We start from the raw sequence: 19708 nt of genomic DNA, 5'->3' as shown, positions 1-19708 counted from the left end.
AGGAGTCTAGTCAACACACAACTTTTTGACACAAATGGTGAGCAAATAATTTGTACAGGAAAACAGTGAACTACTGTATATAACATGCAAGAGAGCTGAGTCATCTTGTGTGTACTGGCATAAGAGGAGATCATTACTGAAACGGTTCAACCAGAAGGTTGAAGGTTCGAGTCTCGGTGCCTGCAGTCCACGTGCCGAAGTGTCCTTGGGCAAGACACTGGGCAAGACTCCCCCCGAGAGACAGTGTGCCTGTGTATCTTACCTTATACCTACAATGGTGGCAGAAGCCAAATTGTTTTCTGAAACAGAGATTAACAAAATACAATGATGTATTTAACTGCATTGCTCTTTTCATGTCTAAGTTTTATTTATTTATTTTTATTCTATCCAAAAGGTATAGAACGGTGAGTTTGTTTAGCATCATATGTAGGCTATCTGCTCCCCTCTAGTGGTCGCAGTCAGGCACTACAACATCTTATTAATAATAGCTGTATTACAGTACTTCTTGTCTCTTTATTATTCTTGTACCAAACACTGTACCCCATGAGTTGCACATGAACATGAAAAAATGTCCTTAAGTGGACAAAGTGCATATTTAACAAACCAGATTGGATACGATATAAAAAGTAGGCCATTCCTACACTAATTTTATTTATTTACTTATTGAATTAAAATTTGAGGGTGCAACCGCCAAAACATAATTAAGATTAAGATATGGCCATACTAAATTGAATAGTTTTAATGACAAAACATAATTCTTGAAGATGTGATTATTGTGCTAGGCAAGAAATAATAGAACATGTATTTAAGGACTATCCAACATACCACCAAGAGAGATTAAAAATGCACCTTGAAGACAATAAAATAAGGTTTGACATAAATTATATAATACAAAGGAAATGAAGAGGACAATGTTTTAGGGGTATTTTTTTTTTCTTTTTTGAGGAATACTGGCTTCATAAATCAAATATGATAGTCTGGTAGGGTGGCATAGTAGAGCAGTGGTTAGTGTTGTTGCCTTACAGGAAGAAGGTTCTGGGTTTGAGCCCCAGCCAACCCTGTGCCTTTCTATGTGGAGCTAGCATGTTCTCCCTGTGCCTCCGGGTACTCCAGCTTATTCCCGCAGCCCAAAGACCCGCAGCTTAGACTGACTGGGAACTCTAAAATGCAATTCCAATGGATGGACAGATAGTATGGTAGATAGATTATCTTGACCCACACCACCTATTCAGAAGGCGGCAGTAATGTAGCTGACGTTGATTGCTAACCGCCAAAAATAGAAGAGGAAGAAGAAAAACAACGAAGAAGAAGAAGGTCTTGCAATCTATACTACTTTGGTGTAAATCACACGAAGAAGACGAAAGGAGGACAACAGATGACAGCTCGAAACTTGGTCGGTGCATGAATGCAGATTTTCATTCAAGTGACTCAAACATGTCCACCCTGGAAACTTTGGAGAGCCAGATATCTGCTGTAATGGAGACTGTGGTAGAAGCGGCAGTGACGGAGATTGGCAGACTTCTGGGCGGCTGTTCGGCTCATGTTATGGTCGCTCAGCACTACTCTGCTCCAGCTCAAACAGTGAATAACGAAGAGGAAGCTGACCAAGCGTCTCCACCGGAAGACAGACAGCGGTTTAATAAAGATGTAACGGTAATGCAATACAGGCTACACACAGTGGTGGAAGTGGGGAGAAAAAAGTGCTGGTATTGTTTATTCCTCCTACTGTAGTTCCTGGTTGTGCTGCCCCTAATTGGCCAAATAACAAATAGGCCTATTAGTTTAAATAAAATTTACAAAACGTAAGAATACTATTAACAATCATAACATTTAGCTGTTTATTCTTTATTGATAGGAGGTAAAGTTAAAAAGCTCACGTTAGGGAGTGAAGTAGTATGATCCTCTGTAGCGGTCTTGGTGTTAGTGATATCGCATTGGATGCTTCTTCAGGGCATGAATGTAGTCTCCGTTCAAAGTAAATTGAGCCTCAAACGCGCAAATAAACCTTAAAACGTGTGTTGTTGCTACTGGGGGAGTTCAGACATCGTGTGGTGGCGCTAACCCCCTGGCTCCCACCCTGTAGTTAGCAGAAAGTTCCTAAACTGTCCGTCATGACCGTAGCTTCTGCAGCTCGGCCGTAGTTTTGGTCAGCGCCCCCTGCTCCCGTCGTCACCTGTCCACGCGAACGTCCAGGGATTCATCATATATGAACTCTGGTACAGTGAAACCTGCTGTAACATTATGCCTTGATATCCGGCAGCAGGTGCAGTAAATGTTAACGAGCCGTTAGCTAGCTAGCTGTTTGGAGAGCTTCCCATTTCCATCGCCGATCCAAAACGAGGTCATAATAATCACTAATCATCAATAACACAAATGCTATTTAAATATAACTAGCCAATATCTATTACATCTAATCGAAAGTATCATTTCATATCTGTCAAGGCACGCCCATCGGGATTCAAGAGTATAAACAACTTTGAACGCATGCACAGTCTGTGGAATCGATGTATCTTCTGCTCAATGCATTATGCCTGTCACCTTGTGCATGAATACTTCAGCTATCAGAGATAATAAAACCTACTTTAGCCATACAGGGCTTTATGCTAACATTTATTTTTAGGGGTACTTTCAACACAAGACCTGTTGTTGATTAGTTCCTTAAACATGATTTATTATATTATTATTATGTTGCTCAACAAATCAGTTAATTGACTAATTGTTCTCATTCTCATTGCTCTTCATTATATTACCCACGACTATACAGAACCAGTTTGCATCCCTCATGGAATCATGGACCAAATGTGCAGTGCAGAAAATATTAATGATATTGAAAGTGTCCATGTGTGAAGCTGAAGATGGTGCTGCTGCAGAGGAGAAATCCATGTTCAGCGACAAGACTAAGCAGACAAACATGATGCCAAAAGCAGGGCAAGAGGTCGGGTCCAAGAAGAGTAAGTCAGCTCATGGCTTGTGTGGCTGTGGAGAGGTTTTATATGGTCACATACTTGCATTTTTGGCATTTTAAACAGTTTTATGTTCCTCCTGTTAAAATCCAGACTCAGGAGCCAGAAGCTCACGTCAGAAGGCAAAAAGAATTGAGGGAGGACTGAAACCAGAAAGGAGAAAGGAGAATGACCATATATATTACAGAGGTATTTAGCCAGCTTCTGTGTGGTATGATTTCTTTATTGAAATCCAAATGATATCTCAAACAAAAAGTTCAGTTCTTGTTGCCACTGCGTAGTATCAGTTTTTGGTACGACTTATTTTGAAAATAAGGAAGCGCTGAGGTAGTTTGGTAAAATAATGGGCCTCCTCTCTGTCAGGAGAAACACCTAAATGCAATATGATGACATGATCAGAACATGTTTTAAGCATTATATCCTAATGTTAGCTCTACTGATTCTAATGTCATGTTTTGTGTTTTCAGAGGAGCAACAGAATGAAGAACCACCAGCATCAGCAGCTGACTCAGAATCAGTGACTGAGCCTGGTAACTTTTTTTTTTTTTTTTACAAACCAGCGCAAATATACTTCCTCTTTGTGTGAGAGCGTGGCAGTATTTAGTTTAGTTAGATATTTTTATTCAACTAGGATACAAAGTTAATTTGTCCTACATCCATATATTTTAATTTAGTGCAAGTGACTGTTCATCTGTGTGTAGCTGTGTACTTCCCACTTTAATTCCGCTAACAAAGCTTTCGTTTTGTTTCAGCTGATGTAGCCACACATAACAAGAAAAGCTCTATATTCCAGTCTAAACCTGCAGCTTTGTTAACAGAGCCCACCACAGAACCGACCCCTGAGCCGGCACCTGAGCCAGCCTCCGAAGTGAATGAGGAGGATGCCATCCAGGAGGGTACAGACACTTCAACTACCACCTCCGAGATCAAAAAGACGAAAACCAAAGGGTCATTCAAATGTCCTTCTTGTGACAAAATGTTTGCTCTGAAGTGCTTGGTGGACAGGCACTACCTGACTCACTCCAAACCTCACCTTTGCTCTGAGTGCGGCAAACGTTTTGCCGGACTCCGGGGGCTCACTGCGCATGCAAGACGTCACACTGGAGACAAGCCTTACAGATGCCCAGACTGTGGGACAAAATTTGCTTACAAGTTTACATTTGAGAGACACATGCGGCAGCACAGCCTGAAGAAACCAAACACCCACACATGCACACTGTGTGAGAACCAGTTTCCTGGGGCGTTGGCACTTCAGCGACACAGGTGTCCTGCCCTGAAAAAGACATTTGTGTGCTCTCTTTGTCCAGAGACTTTTGAGTGCAGACAGAGTTTGGCCAATCATGAGAACCTACATTCAGGGGATAGAGATTTTGTCTGCGAAATGTGTGGCGAGAGTTTCTTCTCATTCTCGTCTTTGGCCACTCATCGGGTGACTCACATGCAAAAGGAAGCCTGCTGCGACCTGCTCGGCCTCGGATCCAGCAACATGAGCGTCCTCAAAAATCACCTGAGCAAACACACTGGAGAAAAACTTTTCACCTGCAAGGTTTGCGGCAGGGGCTGCAGTCACCAGAGTGCTCTGAAGCACCACATGTTGACCCACACAGGAGAGAGGCCGTATGTCTGCGAGACCTGCGGCAAACGCTGTGGCCACGCCAGCGCGCTCCAGAACCACATGAGGATACACACTGGAAAGAAACCGGGGCAGCAGCCAGTCTGCGACATCTGTGGCAAAAAATTTCGCTGCATGGTAAATCTTAAATATCACATGAGCATCCACACAGGGGAGAAGCCTTATGCCTGCAGTCAGTGCGATAAAAAGTTCAGCAGTCCCAGCAATCTGAAAATACACATGACAGTTCACTCGGGGGAGAAAATGTACGGCTGCAACGTCTGCAGCAGGAGGTTCACTCAGTCCAGCAGCCTCAGGATGCACAGACTGATCCACACAGGAGAAAGGCCGTATCACTGTGTTATCTGCAAGAAAGGATTCATACACAGTGCTGACTTGAAGAAACATCAGAAGGGTCACATGCCAGAGGAGCCCGGAGAAGAACAGTTTGAAAAAGCTACACTGAAAATCTAAAATGCTGCTCAACCACTTCTTGCACCTAGCACTGATATAGTAGATTGTTTTTGTTTCCACACAGTGGAATTAGAGTTGGGCAATGTGACATTAAAAGCTGTGAGATAGCAGGAATTTGTCACCCATCAAAGATTTGATAATCCTGTTTAAACTGAGGTGTCTATCTCTTTGATATCTCTAGTTGTACTGCATTGCCAAACAATCAACAGGACTATTGTGTGGCAGTATAATGTGAACAAGTTCAGCGTGTGATTATTATTATTAATGGTCTGAAGATTGTTTGTGGGTGAATTTACATGCAGTACATTGTCTAAAGTGTGTGGAGACATTGTGATTGTTTAGCATGTCACCTGGTGTCTATAAAGTTTGTTCTCTGCTGTCCTCATCAGTCACTGCTGACTTTACTGCTCTCTCTTAAAGCACTCTTGTTTTTTCACTTGGTTGTTCTCACTAGAATCACGCACATTACTTACATGTGGGTAATTTCCTGTGTCATTAAACAAAAGGAAGGACAGGAGGAAGGAAATTAGGAAATTAAAGAAAGCAGACAGCCTAAGATAATTAACACTTCATCACGACTATGACCTTGTTTAAAAGCACTGGGTTGGGAGTGATTTTTTTTTTCATTATGTGGTCATATATTTTATGTGATTTCAGCAGGTGCTGCACAAAATGCTGCACAGTTTGTTGATTTTTCATGAGGAACAGCAGCTAAATTTGTTTGTAAAAATGTATGAAGGTATATACCACAGGTTACTGTCCATGCATTTCCCAGGATTCCTCATTGGTATACCAAAACATGAATCATGTGGGCAGATAATGTGACCACTGACCCTCCCAGTAGCCTGCCTTTACTGTTCACATTTTAATGACACGCGGCATACTGCAAATGTCTTTCTCTTCACTTCCTCCTGATTATCACAGACAGCTTTTGATTATATACAGACAAGAATGTCAACCAGAAATGACTGAGTCAATGCAACTTAGTTACTTTAGTGTGTTCTATTAATTTATACACTAGATGGTGGTAGAGGACCAACACACATGAAGTTGCAGTGTTACCATTCAGCTGAAGACACTGGTGTGACAGGATGTACCGGTACCTAAAATATTATCAACAGGTAGGTCATTCTTATGTTAACTAATCTACAGCTTTTTTTTTTTTTAAAGAGAACCCTAGACTGCTGTAAGATTCACTGTTAGATTAGATGTGATCGATAGTCACTGTCTCCTCTGCTGCATGAAGAACTGGTCGGTTTAGGCTCTAGAAAAGTGAAATGCAACCACTGTCCTGGTGTGAAACAAAGTGTTGCTCGTGGCTGCAGCGGTGCCGACTGTTTCCTTGCGTGACTGTCTAAGGCTGCACTAAGCAGATCATGCACTACTATGGTCAGTTTATTGCATTTTGTCTAACATTTAGGCCAGCTGTGCTTGATGCTGCTACGAATTCAAGTGTTTTTATTGAGATTGAACTCCTGCTGACAATGTGGTCAAGTTGTCTTTGTGGGAAGTCTGTTTAAAATATCAGACACACAAAAGGTTGTTCATTATTGAAACAGTTGAAAATAATCACCAAAAGACAAAACAGCAAATAAATATTAGGAGAGCCAGAGAAAAATATTGACATTTAAGTTGAATAAACTGGAAATTAACAAAACCTACATATTAACATTAAGGTAATGAAAAAGAATGAGCTGTTTTCAGAAAATTCCAGTTATGTTATACAGTTGAGAATTCATCATTTGATGCCTAAACTGAATAGTGAATGCTTAAGTTTAAAAAGAGAAGAAATAATCAAAGAACAAAATATATAAAATGAGAACTTCACCTTGGTAAAACTGCTATAGCTAATGGGACAACAGGTAGATGGGTGGATGAATAAATGCATGGATGAATGGGAGAAAATAAAGGCATGGTTGGATGAATGGGTAAATGAATGAATGGCAGGATGGGTGAAAGGATAGATTATGGATGAATGGATTTGTGAATGAATGATGGACAAATGGGTGACTGGGTGGAATGACTGGTGAACCGATGGATGGATAGAATGGATAAAATGGATGGTAGCATTAAGGTCAGACAATGTGTATTTATTGATGGATGAATAGTAGAATGAGTAGATGGATGGATGAAAGGTACTGTAAGATGGGTCAAAGAATGGATGCATGTATGGATGATGAAAAACAAGGGAGGGATCACAGATAGTGGAATGGGTAAATTAATAGGTAGGTAGACAGGTGCATGGATGGCTGAATGATAACACTGGCAAAAAAATGGATGGATAATGAATGGATAGATATATCGTATCTGGAGTCTTGGCACAGGCCACAGAGACAGATCAATGTGTGTCACGTGACTGTGTCGGAGCAGAATGTGATCAATCAACTGTGGGGCCACAACTCACTGACATGATCACTGTGCCCTTGGACAGACACCATTAATTAAAACTCTGTCAAGCTCTTTATCACTCACTGCTGCCCCTCATGTGGACGGCCTATCAGTCAGCAGCAGCAGTCGGCTATCAGCATTGAGCAGGATAATGCAGGCGCTCAGAGTGCTAACATCACTGCATTATGCTAAGATCATCAAACATACAGTATGTGGGTCAAACTATAAACAGCAGACTGAGCTTGGAGCTGAACTGGTGTCAGCGATGATTTGGACTCACAGCTCACTCTCAATAGTCTTTCAGTTTGTTGTCTGGAAACCTGGATGCTTTCAGGCATGGCTTTCAGTTTACGCACAAAATAAAGCCTGAGGCTCACATAAACCTAAAATCTACCACTATAACTCTGAAATACACAGTACTATAGGATTGTATAACTATTATAGGTAGCCATCAAAGTAATACTTTGATAGACAATGTATTTTATTATACTGCTAACCATGTTTAAATTGCTTAATTCATTGTAATGTGACTTCGGAAGAGAAATTATAAAATGTTAGTAAGTCCCCTTAGCTTCTGGTCCCCTGAGCCTGTGCCTGGTAAACCTGGACAGTAATCCATCCATATGTTTAAGTCAAGTAACATCTTAATTATCTAAAGCATTTACGGTGATATTACCTTTGAAGAAGGTGACATTTTTGGTTATTTTCAGGCCATAGTTGAAGAAAAGAATGTAAATAAGGAATGGAAAGAAATAAAGAAAAAAGAAAGCTAATAAAACAGAGAGAATACAAAGAAAAATAAGGAACAAACAAAGAAAGAAGACAGACTACACTGTGTCTTTGAACTGAAATGTTTTTGACCTGTTCCTGAAACATTTATTGCCGTACATTTATTTTATGTTTGATATGGAATCTGAATTTGAGGAGTTAACCAGTAACTCCAGCTGTCAGGTTTTGGTGAACACTTGTTGAAAACCCTGTCCAAAGAAATTCTTTCCAGTAATAACAAAACACCAGTGATGAAGCATCCTAGACACAGTGGTTATAGCAAATGTGCAGGAGCAAATGATGTCTTAATATTGCTTGTGAGCCCTCCTGATGAAAATGATGACTGACACGGGAAACTCGGAGCAGGGGAATGCCACTCCCAGGCCTTTAAAGATAGAGTGATCTTTCATGTGAAGATATCAAAACAAGGCCAGTAAATAGAGCCCATGGGGAACAGAGACCCAGCTGCACGATTGACAGGAGAAAAAAAAATGAATAAGCACATTCAGAGCCGGAGAGGGCTCAAGTCGGACACTCTCACTGTCATTAAGTTGATTTCCCTGAGCGACCCAGAGCTGCATAACTATTTTCAACTACTTTCAACAATCTAATTTAATCATGACAGACAATCAAACAGAGGAACGGTCTAACTTTGTAACCATAAAACAACAATATTGCTGCCCTGGCCGACCCTACCCTGCTGGGCTGCTCTGGGGCTTCCTAATGGTAGCCTTTTCTCATCTTGTGCTGGTGGTTCGGGGTTGATTGATTTCCCCCCCTTTCTTTCTTTGTTTTTATTTTATTTTTCTTTCTTTCTTTACTCCCACTCCCTTGTTTTTTATTTATTACAAGACTTTGTATAGAGTTGAACGTACCCACACAACACACTTTCACACACAAACCACATGTAAAATTTCCCTATATTCTTCTGTAAGTGTTCTGTGTGCATGTTCAATGTTTTGCTGCAATAAAAAACAAAAAACTAACAAAAAAAATTAAGGAGGAAAGAAAAAAAGCTGATTTTACACTTGGCCTTCATTTGCTCCTATCTGTGAAAGACATTTTTATCTACAACCCTAAATCAGAAAAAGTAGGGACGGTATATAAAATCAAAATTAAAACTGAAAACAGTGATGTGTAAATCATCTGTGTCCTGAAAACAATACAGCAGCACATTATTTGATGTGACATCTTATCAATTTTATTCTGTGTTTAAAATAAACAGATTTCAGTTCCGATGCCTGCAACACATTCCAAAAAAAGTTGGGACGGTAAAGCATTTACCACAGTGTGATGTCGCTGTTCCTTTTCACAACACTTAAGACGTTTAGGGATTGAGGACACAGAGTGATTAAATGTGTCAGTTGTCATTTTGTCCCATTCTTCCTGCAAACAAGTCCTGGGTCTGTGTTGAAGCAATTTGTGTTTCAAAATGTGCCACACATTGTCTACTGGGTACAGGTGAGGACTGCAGAGAGGTCAGTCCAGCACTCACACCCTTTTCTTCCACAGCCAGACCTTGGTAATGTGCGCACAACTTGCATTCCTTCCAATAAAGACCTGAAATACTGATTGGTCTGACCACAGTACACGTTTCCCCTGTGTGATAGTCCATCCCAGAAGCCTCTGAACCCAGAGCAGTTGACTTCTGGACACTGTTGACATAGGGCTTCTTTTTGGCACAGTACAGTTTTAAGCAGCATCTATGGATGTAACTACGTATTGTAGTGTCTGACACAGGTGTGTCAAAGTCATCCTGACCCTGTGTGGTTATATCGCTTATAGAAGAGTGATGATTCTTGATGCAGTGACATCTGAGGGATCAGAGACCATGGTCATCCAGCTTAGGTTGACCCTTTATACACTGAAATCCCTCCAGTTTTCATGAATCTCTTGATCATGTTCTGCACCATAGAGGGTGACATATCCAAATCCTTCCTATCTTTCTTTGAGGAACATTGTTTTTAAACATTTTAATAATTTTCTCACACATATGTTGGCAAACTGATGGTCCTCAGGCCGTCTTTGCTCCTAAAGGGCTCGGCCTTTCCTGGATGCCACTTTTGTACCACATCATGATGCAGTCATCTGTTGACATCACCTGTTTCAAATGGAATCATCATTTCATTGTTTTATCTCATTACTGGCCCTGAAATGCAGCTGACCCAACTTTGTTTGGAACGTGTTGCAGGTGTCAGAATTGAAATTAGTGTTTATTTGGAACAAAGAATAAATGTCTCAATCCATTTCAAATTTATATAACAAGCTAGAATCACTATCCCTTCTAACCTTTAACACATGTTTTTTTTTTGCACATTCCCTCATAAGAGCAGCAACCTGGAGGAATGTTACAGTTTTACAAAACAGCGGATGCTGTTTAAATTATGTCCAGCTTGATTTGTTATCTCTGCACTGACATATCAATCTAGGTCCTACTGTTAAGAAGTGAAACAACGATTCTATCTTATTAGGAGATGATTTTCAAAAAAGTCCATTTCATGGCTGGCTGGTGCCGTGGACTGCTAGTAAGGCAGGGTTCTCTGCAGGAGCAGTTGTGTGACACTCTGCTGTCAGAAGCTCCCTCACACGTGCTCATCTCTCAGCCGCTGGAGTCCGAACTTGTGTCCAACCCTCATCCTCCATCCTTTGTTTAGCTTTTTGTCTCGTACGCACACATACACATCATAGCCCACATAGGGCAAAAGTTGAATCACATTCAAGCAACACAGTAACACAATGTTACTTGGATTAGTAACTGTTAATATTATGGAAATTGTTTTCCCTTATTGACATACTGTATCTCTAGTAAAAATATGGTAATACTCACATTTGTGTTGAGTTTACGTATTGATATACTTATTTAGGTATGAATGGATGTTAAAGATATACACTCACATTTGTGTTGAGTTTACGTATTAAAGATATAGAAGGTCATTTTTAACAGCCAAACATTAAGTGCATTTACTTGTAGTCAAAAATGAAATGAAACAGCACTAAATTCACTCGGTCCAAAGCAGAGTCAAGGAGTAAGGAAATAATAGAGTGAAACAGTGATTTGGATTTTAGCATTACTTAAGATAACATGATAATGAGACACATTAATTAATTTAACATCTCTCAGGCTTTGTTTACAGGCAAGTGAAATGATCCTGCTCTTAAAGAGCTCTTCTTCCTCAGGACCAGAGGCTTGCAGGATCCATATCTTCTAAATCACTCCCTAAAAGCTGACAGCATTTATTTAATTAGGTTTTTAATTCCACCGGTGATAATACAATTGCTTCTATTTTATCCTCTCAATTCTTCTCATCATTACTTGTTTCCTCTGCCTCTACTGTTTGATTACACCAAACTCATTTAATAGAAATGTATTTTTTAATCACAATCCTATCAGGCTCACTTATATTATCATATTCAAGCCATTTTAGGGCATGATAACATGAAAAGATCATTTTACCTGAAAGATGAAGTCAGGGCTTTCTCTGGAGTTCATGTTTTTTTGTTCTCTTTTTGACTACTCTCACAACACGACCGTGTGACTTAATGTGAGCACATGTGAGCATGCCTGCATGTGTGACTATCTACCTGCTCTAATGGCACTATTAGAGTGTTTCACCGAGGCTCAAATAGGCTGAGGCTTGCTCTTAATGGAGCCTGAGCGGATCTAAACCAAAAGCACAGTCCAGCAGCTGAAGAAGGACATTTCGCTCCAGCAATAATGAGAGATAACAAGATCTGCAAAGTGTTTGAATGATAAAATCAATACTAAACTGAAATGTTGCTATGGACACATGGAAGCTGGTGGAGGAGAGTGGAGAGGCGCCTGTGATCTTCTGTTGGAATATTGAGGTTGAGTGTTGCATGGTTTTATCTTCAGTGATGGAGCAAGAGAAATGGCTGAAGGATGTGTTCTCAGCCTCATGCTCTACACACTATTCACATAAGACTGTATCGCTTTTCATAAGGACAGCACCATCCTGAAATTGTCTGACAACACCACAGTCATCAGGCTTATTACTGGTGGTGAGGAAACTGCATCTAGGAGTGAGATGGCAGGTCTGGTGAAATGATGTGAGGAAAACAATCTCACCCTCAACACAGACAAGATTAAGGAAATGATGATGGACATGAGTAAGGAGAGGTGAACTCATTGGCCGCTGATCATCCGTGGGCTTCTGGTAGAAAGGTTGAGCAGCTTCAAATTCCTGGGCATCTACATCAATTTGCCAAACATTATGGTGATGCAATGTACTGTTAGAAAGTTTGGAGTATAAAATGATAAGAGCTATGTCAGTTGTGTTTAACGTAGACCTTGATGACTCTGACCTTGGTAAAGGGGACTCCACTTGGACTCGACTCAGCTTAGAATTGACTCTTTGGTGACTTCAAATTGTAGAACAATTTCTAAACTTCCCTTTTTATCCAAAGTCCTGGAAAAATCAGTATTAGTTTAGCTTCAGTCCTGTTTAGACAGACACGGTATGTTCAAGTTACTTCAGTCTGGTTTTAGAGCTCTTCATAGTACTGTATCTATTCTTCCTAAAGTTTTAAATGATTAACTACTGGCTCAGGCAACTGACTCGTTTGCTTTTAGACCTTTCAGTGGCCTTTGATGCGGTAGATCACACTATTCTTATTGCTCGCTTCAAAAATTCCATTGGAATCGCTGATACTAAATGTAAAAGTTAATTTAAACATGCAAGTCCTCTGTTCATGATTTCAACCCCAGAGAAGAAACCTGTCTAAATACAGCACCAACCAGAACTATATCTACCTTTACCTGTGTCACCCTGTGCTGTTCACCAGGACTCAATGCTGACAGCGTTGCTCTGCAGTCTGAATCAATACAACAGGTTCTTTGAGATTCACACACACACACACACACCTGCAGTTAAGGGATAACCTTAAAACAGATCCCACAGTGGAAAGTGTGAAGAAAAAACGTGTGTTTCTGTGTGTGAGAGAAAGAGAATGTGAGAGAGTCTAGAGAGCAGTCATGCAGGAGGGAATCCTGTATGGCTGCTCTCTAGACTACAGAACAGCTGGTCGATTATGACTATGGAGAATCCTACAGGCACTAATGAAACGGAGCAGGATCTGACTTTAGAGTGAAGTGCATAAAAACAGGACTAACATCATGTCTATGCTGAAGGCATTTCATTTTTAACTTGTCCATCTTCCATGTCTGATGGAACATGTAAATGCATAATTTGTAAATTATAAGGTCCTGGAATATCACTTGATGATGGACTTGGCCTGTCAAAGTGGAGAGAGGAGGTTTTTCCCATCCCTAATGTTAAACTGAATGCGCACCCAGTGTGACCAGCGTGGATACAGTGTGACATAATTACCTTTGTGTTGCATTTAATTATTCTAAATTTTGCCCGGTATGCTGTTGTAAGAGGCTATTTGCCTAAAAAATCAGACTGGATTCAGATAGACAATTTCTTTCATATGTAAATGAGGTGCCAGGTTTGACAAAATAGGTGCAGGTGTCAGAGGTGGCAGATCCAGCTTGTTCTGGCACAAATTAACCCCTGCATAGAGAGAGGGAGATTTCCTGCATCCTGAAAGTGAAGGTTATGGTTGTTCATGAAGAGAGAGTCTTAATTGTTTCCTTGGAGACAGACAGACACTGCCCATGAGTTCAGGCTCTGACATCCATACTTTTTTCTCATTAATGGATTACCTGACATTCTGAGCAGGAGAAAAAGAAAACAACATTCTCAACATTTCACCTCTAACATTGGTCGACAGTCAGACTCACAAACCGTTTCTCATTATCTTTTTGTAATTCTTTGTTTTTCAACTGAGTCAACAGCATTAATCCCTTCACAGCAAAATGGGTCTTGTTTATATCTGAGTGCTGTGTGGACACAGTCCTCCTCAGCCAACGTCTGTGCATTTGGTGATATTGGGTGTAAACTTTTTAACAACAGAATACAGGAAAGAAATATTATAAGTATCTACAAATGATTTTGATATAGTGCAATTCAATTTCTCGTTCTTCTTCTTCACAGTAAGACATTAGCCCACCAATCATCAGATCTCAGTAATACGCCACTCCTGCTCTATCAGTCATTCACCACCTCCATTCCAGCTTGAGGCGCTTTACCTCTCTGTAATAAATTTGAGCTTCGCTACTGCAACCAGCTTTGTTTGTCCATTATGAGCAACAGTGTGCTTGTTGGGGAACATTAGTCTGTGTGTCACCACAGCTTTTCTCAGCTTCATCCTAATTCTATAGAACTGGGCTCTCAAGCATCACATCTGGAAATCTTGTTAACAGCATGTCTCAGTAAATAAAAATAAACTCAGCAACTTTTAACAATTTTAGCATCCATCCACTGGCTCCCTATCTATGCCAGATCAGACTTTAAGGTGCTTCTAATGACATAGAAAATCCTAAATGGCCATGCACCTTCATACCTGCCCCGCGCTCTCTGCTCTCAGAATGCATGGCCCCTTTCTGTCCTCGGAGTTAACAAAGAGGTCTGCAGCCTGCAGGGCCTTTTCCTATTGAGTCCCCTTCCTCTGGAATAACCTCCCTGCTGACATCAGGCAGTCTGACTCAGCTGAGGTATTTAAATCCAAGCTTAAAACTAATCTCTACACCATAACTTTCTGCTAATGGCATAATCTTGATTACTTCTTGCCTCATAGCTGGTTCTGAAAACCACTACATCTCTCTAACCCTCTGTTTGTCCCGTTTAGCACATATGCATTCAAGCTGTGTACCTCTCTCTATCATCTCCTCCCTGTCCTCTCTGTTATCCAGGCTCTCTGTGCTGGACCATGACCGTACTGGGACCTCTCTCTCTCATTTGGAGAGAGAGACAGATTGTAAGGCCTCTTGAGGCAAAATTGTGATTTATGATATCAGGCTATACAAATAAAAATGGACTTGACCGTATGTTTTGTAAAGTGAGCAAGTGCTTACTCAGAATGTCTCACTCTGTGCTGTTGTCCACCCATACTACGTTTCCATATACATTCACTTCAATTAACCAGACAACAGATGCTCTGTGTCAACCTTGCCCTAAGTAATGTGATGAATGTTTCACCTTTTTCTTGGACAAATCTGCCAACATCCGACTCACTGCAGCAGCACAGGACACAGCGGGCACCACACAGATTGCTGTCTACTTAGATTTATTTGATGTCGTCTCTGCTGATTCGGAGTGAATACTTTGCCAAGATGAAGCCCCGGAGCAGAGTTTTCCCATTTCTCCCAGTAAATTTGTTGGAGAAGACTGGAAAACAACTTTGATAACTTGATCCTGCACCATGTTTATTTTCTCCCTTTACTTTAATTTACTTTCATGTAAAACACTGTTAATGACGTAGCCTAAAAATAACTTTAATAAATAACTATAATAATTATTACCAGTGATCAGAATGATTGGTGACTGGCACTCTAATTAAGTGATAAAAGAATGACACATGAGCATGTGGTTAATAAATGCAAATCGTTCCTCACTATGATTTTAGTGCATGAATTTATTTGCAACAACTTATTCAGTTAATAGCAGCATGTAGCAGTGCAAACTAATTAGAGTTGGGGTACAGAACTGTAAGCTGAACAGTGAAGTAAGTGAGAATGAAAGCAGGTTTATTGCGCAATGTGATGGGAGATGATTAGTTTAGTTTAACATAAAAGAGCCAGGAGATGGAATGAAACACATGTTTATCACCATCATCATCATCATCATCATCTTCTTCTTCTTCTTCTTCTTTTTTTGACTTCCACATAAATTGGTTGAAATAATGTAGTAAGGCTAGCAATTCGCTTGTGTTAGAAGTCTTCATAGGTCCGGATATTTAGACCCAACCTGAAACAGGCTATGGGCCCGAACATGCCGTGCATAGATTAATTTTCAAAAAATAGAGACTTGACTTGAGGAGGACCAGAGGTCGGCCGGACCCGACCCGAATGTACCTGAAGATAACTGGACCCAATCCAAAAGGCAATCCACCCGAACAGACACAACCAACAGCCACACTGATGCCTAATTAGATCAACTAACAAATAGGAGCAATGGAAAAGAGTGGCAATATAATATAATATAATATAATATATACACAAAGTTCAATTTCCAGTTCCTGAACAATAAAACATGCTGTAACTTGCCTGGCAATAAAAAGCAAAATGTTTTTACAAGTTTTAAAAAAGCTATTAAATAAATGGATAACTTATTAAAAAAAGAGACTTGTCTTAAATTGCATCCTTGGATTATTTCAACTTTTAAGAATAAAATATCAACTATCAATGAGCAATGTTTGGACCCCACCTGAATCGGTTGCGGGGTCGGATCCTCAGACCCGAGTGGATCTGTGAAGACCTCTAGCTTGAGTACCTACCCATTTTACATTATGTCCTAAGACCCAGAGGTCTAAAGAAGTAAAATGTTATCAACATTCAGTTATCTATCCCCACTGGTAGAATTTTATGGAGCTAGTTTTTTATTTTTACATAAAAGCCAGCATGTGGTGAGTGGATATGTGGGGATGTTTGCTCTCTCAGTTTTGCTGCTGGCTGTCAGGATGGCTTTTGCTAATCTGTACATCACAGTGGGGCGCGGCAACGGCTGCTAGCATCAGGCGAGCTAAAGACAGTCTCCCACTGTCTCTGAAATGAGACAAGTTGTCTCAAAATTAAAAGACAAATTGTCTGCGCCTTAGCAGGAGCTAGATAAGCCTGTTAAGCAAAACAAGGGCTGAGCTGTGTGGATAACAGCTGAGGGAGCAGACAGGACATCTATCAAGGACAGTGTCATAACTGGAGAGGTTTCTGAGATCTGCCAATAGCGCATGATTTGGATGTTTTGTCTGTGTGTGTGCTGATTTGCTGTTATATCTCTGCATGTGTGTGAAAAGGCTGTGACAGAGAGAACGCAGGCCTGCAGTTAATTTTTGGTAATTAATTTTAATTACCGAGCAGACAGGCGTAGTTCTGATAGCAGATGGAGGAGTCTGGTGGGCCGACATGGCACAGTTCAACCTGGTGACCCGTATCACCCCTCCACTTCCTCCCTCAACACCTCCTCCCCCTTCTCTCTCACGTCAACTTATGGGGTCACGGGGTTGCAGTGGGGCCACATCCTTCAGCCGGGGCCCGGGCGGAGGAGACAAGCGTGAAACATAAGACGACACCATCATACTTCAGTGAGGACTCCTCTATTATGTGAAGATGTAATCAACCCCTGACAGCTGCTCAGAAAAAGACAAACAGTAGGTTCTTAAATCTTCATTAGTCAACAGTAAATGAGGTTTGTTTTACACTGCGAGACACACACAGTGACAAAGACGCACACGAACTGGCTGTGTGCGTATCCATTAAACCTCAACTGAGAACCATGGTAATGGTGTCTATTGATTTCCTTTCTCCACTCGACTAGTCAAGCATGTAGAGTTTGGATGCTGGGTAATGAAATTACCTTCACTCTGGAGGATGTCAGGAAAATGTTACAGCTGGAGAGAAGCCCCTAAGTGAGCGCGTGTGGTAAACACAGCACCTGTTTGCATCGCCTTAATTCACAGCCAGCGACAGAGCTTCCTGTCTCAATCAACTTGTCCCCCCCACCGGCTCTCCCATCAGGGCAGTAATTCATTTATTATTCATCTCATCAGTAGTACTAAATGATGTAAATGACCTTTTCTGAACTGTATGGGAGTCCATTTGGACACTGTCAGACACCATTAGACATTCAGCGCCCGGCTGCTCGAGAGGGTCAACTCTCTTAGCTCAGCTCTGACAGATAAAGCGTGACTAGGTTTTGTGCTCCTGAATGGAAGTGGCAGCCCACGCAGGTGTGTCTGTGTGTGTTCGTGTTTGTGTGTGTCTGTGTGCTTATTCTGTGATTTTAAACATATTTAAAGCTTTTGGATATGATCTCTAATGGGAAGGTGGCAGAGAAAATGGCAAATCAGTGTGAGTCAGGCTTGAACCCATGACATACAAGCACTGTACATGGTTCAGTATGTGCCTGGGACATTTGAGTCAACAGGAAGCGTGTGTGTTTGCTGTTTGTTTCCCCTTGAGCTCTCCGCTCTGAGTCAGTAAACACAATGCCGCCTTTAATTAGCTCTGCGGTTCTAATTGATTCAAATTCCCTGCAGCGCAATTATGCGATTTCATAGACATGCTTTCCCTTTTCTGTCTGCCTTTTGACATTCTGCCTGTCTTTTTTTCCCCTGCCATTTTTCTGTCTGAATTACACATTATTTATACCCAGCCAGACTGGACAGTCACGGAAGAAACGCCGTGGTCATGGGCCTAGTTCTTCTGCAGCATAACAAAAGTGAAGGATCATCTGTCTGTCTGTGCATCTGCTCTTACTCTGCCCTTTTACACATGCATTTAACACACTAAAGGAATAAATTGTGCAAACTATTTACTGATAATTTTCTGTACAAATAGAGATTTTATGCTTTAACATTATTTTCATATGTACAGGAAAGTTCAGGACAGTGGAGGTGAAGTTGTCAAGGACTGTACTTGGGTTCTGGTCTGCTTGATGCCTTTCTGTTCTCCCCTTTCTGCCAATATGGCATGAATGAACACAGAAACATTTACCATTTCATTGTTCATATCTAACAGTAGATGTAGCTTGCTGTGACCACCTACTATGTCAGGGACATCACTGGGGAAGAAAAAAGATTAAATTGTTCACTCATTCTAATCACTATTGCAGCAACTAACGTGTGCTCACTATCTCAGCATGTTGTAAACAATATATTGGACTAAACCTCTGTTGCTAAAGACCGAAGGAAACAGAATGCTGTCAGCACAATCACAGTGAATTATGCTGAATGAGTGGTTCGACAATCTACGGTATACTGTACATGGGTTTGACAATCAAAATGTACCTGTTGCTGAAGCAGCTGGGCTAAATCTACAGTGTACAATCAAATGAAACACCATGAAGGCTTCAGAGGAGACCTCTTTTGTAACACGTTGAGGTCAATGTCAAAGTCAAAGTGTTTATTTGTCATATGCACAGTTAGGAAACGTGTTTCCCTGTAAAATGAAATTCTTACTTTGCTGTCCACATGAATGCGAGAGTACAAAAACATAAAAGAAGGAATTACTGAAGAGAGATGTGGACGCCAGTGGGATGCAGCCAAGAGGAGCCTCTGATGGGTGGTTGTTCACTCCCTCTTTGTATGTGGCCATAAACACTTTTTGCTTCCAACATGTGTAAACACTCATCTGGTTGAAACCACCAAACCTGCGGGTTTGTATGACTGACTGTATGGTGGAGTGAGCAAAAGACCACACAGAAATTATAAAAATATATAATCTATTTTAGCTGGCAAAAAAGTTAAAATGTCGTGTTGGGGCAGTTGTTTAATAACTGAGCTAGGGGGAACCCTTCAGGTTAAGACAGTAAGGGGAATGGTCCGATGCGCACATTCAGTCTAACAATAAAAAAACAGGAAAAAGGTCAGGTGTGCTTGCTTCTCAATCGCTCAGAGCACAGCTCTCAGGCCACTCATATGGCCA

General features: G+C 40.9%; 1 protein-coding gene across 2 annotated transcripts; it reads left to right on the top strand.

Annotated features, from left to right (window-relative positions):
* The first annotated feature begins 1097 nt into the window (after positions 1-1097).
* LOC109973643 (oocyte zinc finger protein XlCOF6-like) lies at positions 1098-5611 on the top strand. Of its 2 annotated transcripts, none has more exons than XM_020623394.1 (5): positions 1098-1653; positions 2765-2951; positions 3057-3152; positions 3431-3493; positions 3716-5611. In XM_020623394.1, the coding sequence occupies exons 1-5, from the start codon at positions 1402-1404 to the stop codon at positions 5047-5049; spliced, it is 1932 nt and encodes a 643-aa protein (XP_020479050.1). In that variant the 5' UTR covers positions 1098-1401; the 3' UTR covers positions 5050-5611. The 2 variants fall into 2 exon arrangements, with proteins under 2 accessions (XP_020479050.1, XP_020479051.1); XM_020623395.1 differs by having other exon boundaries at positions 1102-1653; positions 3782-5611.
* The last annotated feature ends 14097 nt before the right edge of the window (positions 5612-19708 follow it).

Source organism: Monopterus albus, unplaced genomic scaffold (genome assembly GCF_001952655.1).
Source record: "Monopterus albus unplaced genomic scaffold, M_albus_1.0 scaffold298.1, whole genome shotgun sequence".
NCBI lineage: Eukaryota > Metazoa > Chordata > Actinopteri > Synbranchiformes > Synbranchidae > Monopterus > Monopterus albus.
Note: the sequence above shows the minus strand (reverse complement) of the source record. Positions and strands in the feature narration are given on the sequence as shown.